The 896-nt window shown below is 36.4% G+C and overlaps 1 protein-coding gene across 5 annotated transcripts in view; it reads right to left on the bottom strand.

The window, feature by feature from the left end:
* The window catches only part of LOC119585161 (uncharacterized protein CG43867-like), a 37,878-nt gene that overhangs the window by 4,207 nt on the left and 32,775 nt on the right, over window positions 1-896 (bottom strand). For all 5 annotated transcript variants that reach the window (XM_037933792.1, XM_037933794.1, XM_037933795.1 and 2 more), the window contains 2 exons: window positions 375-511; window positions 11-238 (listed from right to left, as the gene is read on the bottom strand). In XM_037933792.1, the coding sequence (XP_037789720.1) occupies window positions 11-238; window positions 375-511 (365 nt within the window). The remainder of the gene's footprint in view (window positions 1-10; window positions 239-374; window positions 512-896) is intronic.

Here is an 896-nt window from a genome sequence, read left to right as displayed (position 1 = left end):
TTTTCTGTACCTGACGATGGATGCCATACTGCTTTGGTCCAGTAAGGTAATGGCATCTTCACTGACAGCAACCCACACAGGAGTTGGAGGTCCCTCTGGGGATGGTGTAGCTGCAGGAAACAGAGTGGCTCCAAAATATGGCCACTTCCTTGTACATGTTAAATATATGCGGACGCAGTCACCTTGCGTTCTTCCTCGTAATCCAATCCATTTTTCTTGCAAACTATCAAGCACAGTTCTGAAAATCCACAAAGCAGATTGTATTTCTGGGTGAAAAAAATATCTAATACCTCTAGGTAACACTGAATTATAAATAAGATTCTCCTTCAAACTTGCAACCACTAAATTCATGTCACTGACAACAGTATACTTACTTTGTTTCTTCTTCATTCAGGTCCTCTCGGTATCTTGCAGGATAGAACTTGCTGAATGCCTGCTGGATGTGTGCTGAGGAAGGACCTGATGAGCCAGACCCTCTTGTTCTTTCACTGTTAACTTCACCCATGTCAATCTGATACAGAGATATATTATCAATATCAGCCTCTGATTAATGGATCATAATTTTTCCCTAACACTCAACTTCACTTAGATTTGAGACTAGAGGATAGACTTCACTCACAATTTTTCATTGTAAGTTATAAGACAAAATTCACTATCTGTTATTTTCTCATCTACCTATAAATCTCTAAAAAAAGAATAGATTTGGATAAATATAAAACAATGTGCAGAATGAATTCTTATACAAAATTCTACACTATGCAGTGGTAAAACATGCTTAAGAACCATTTTTCTCAAATATCTTACAGAAAACTCCCCATACTCATCATATCAAGATTATCCTGAGCACAAATATTTAATGTTTTTCTTCCAAAAACTTCAAATAGTATTAAATAATG

The sequence above is a fragment of the Penaeus monodon genome, chromosome 19 (genome assembly GCF_015228065.2).
Source record: "Penaeus monodon isolate SGIC_2016 chromosome 19, NSTDA_Pmon_1, whole genome shotgun sequence".
In the NCBI taxonomy this organism is placed as follows: Eukaryota; Metazoa; Arthropoda; class Malacostraca; order Decapoda; family Penaeidae; genus Penaeus; species Penaeus monodon.
Note: the sequence above shows the minus strand (reverse complement) of the source record. Positions and strands in the feature narration are given on the sequence as shown.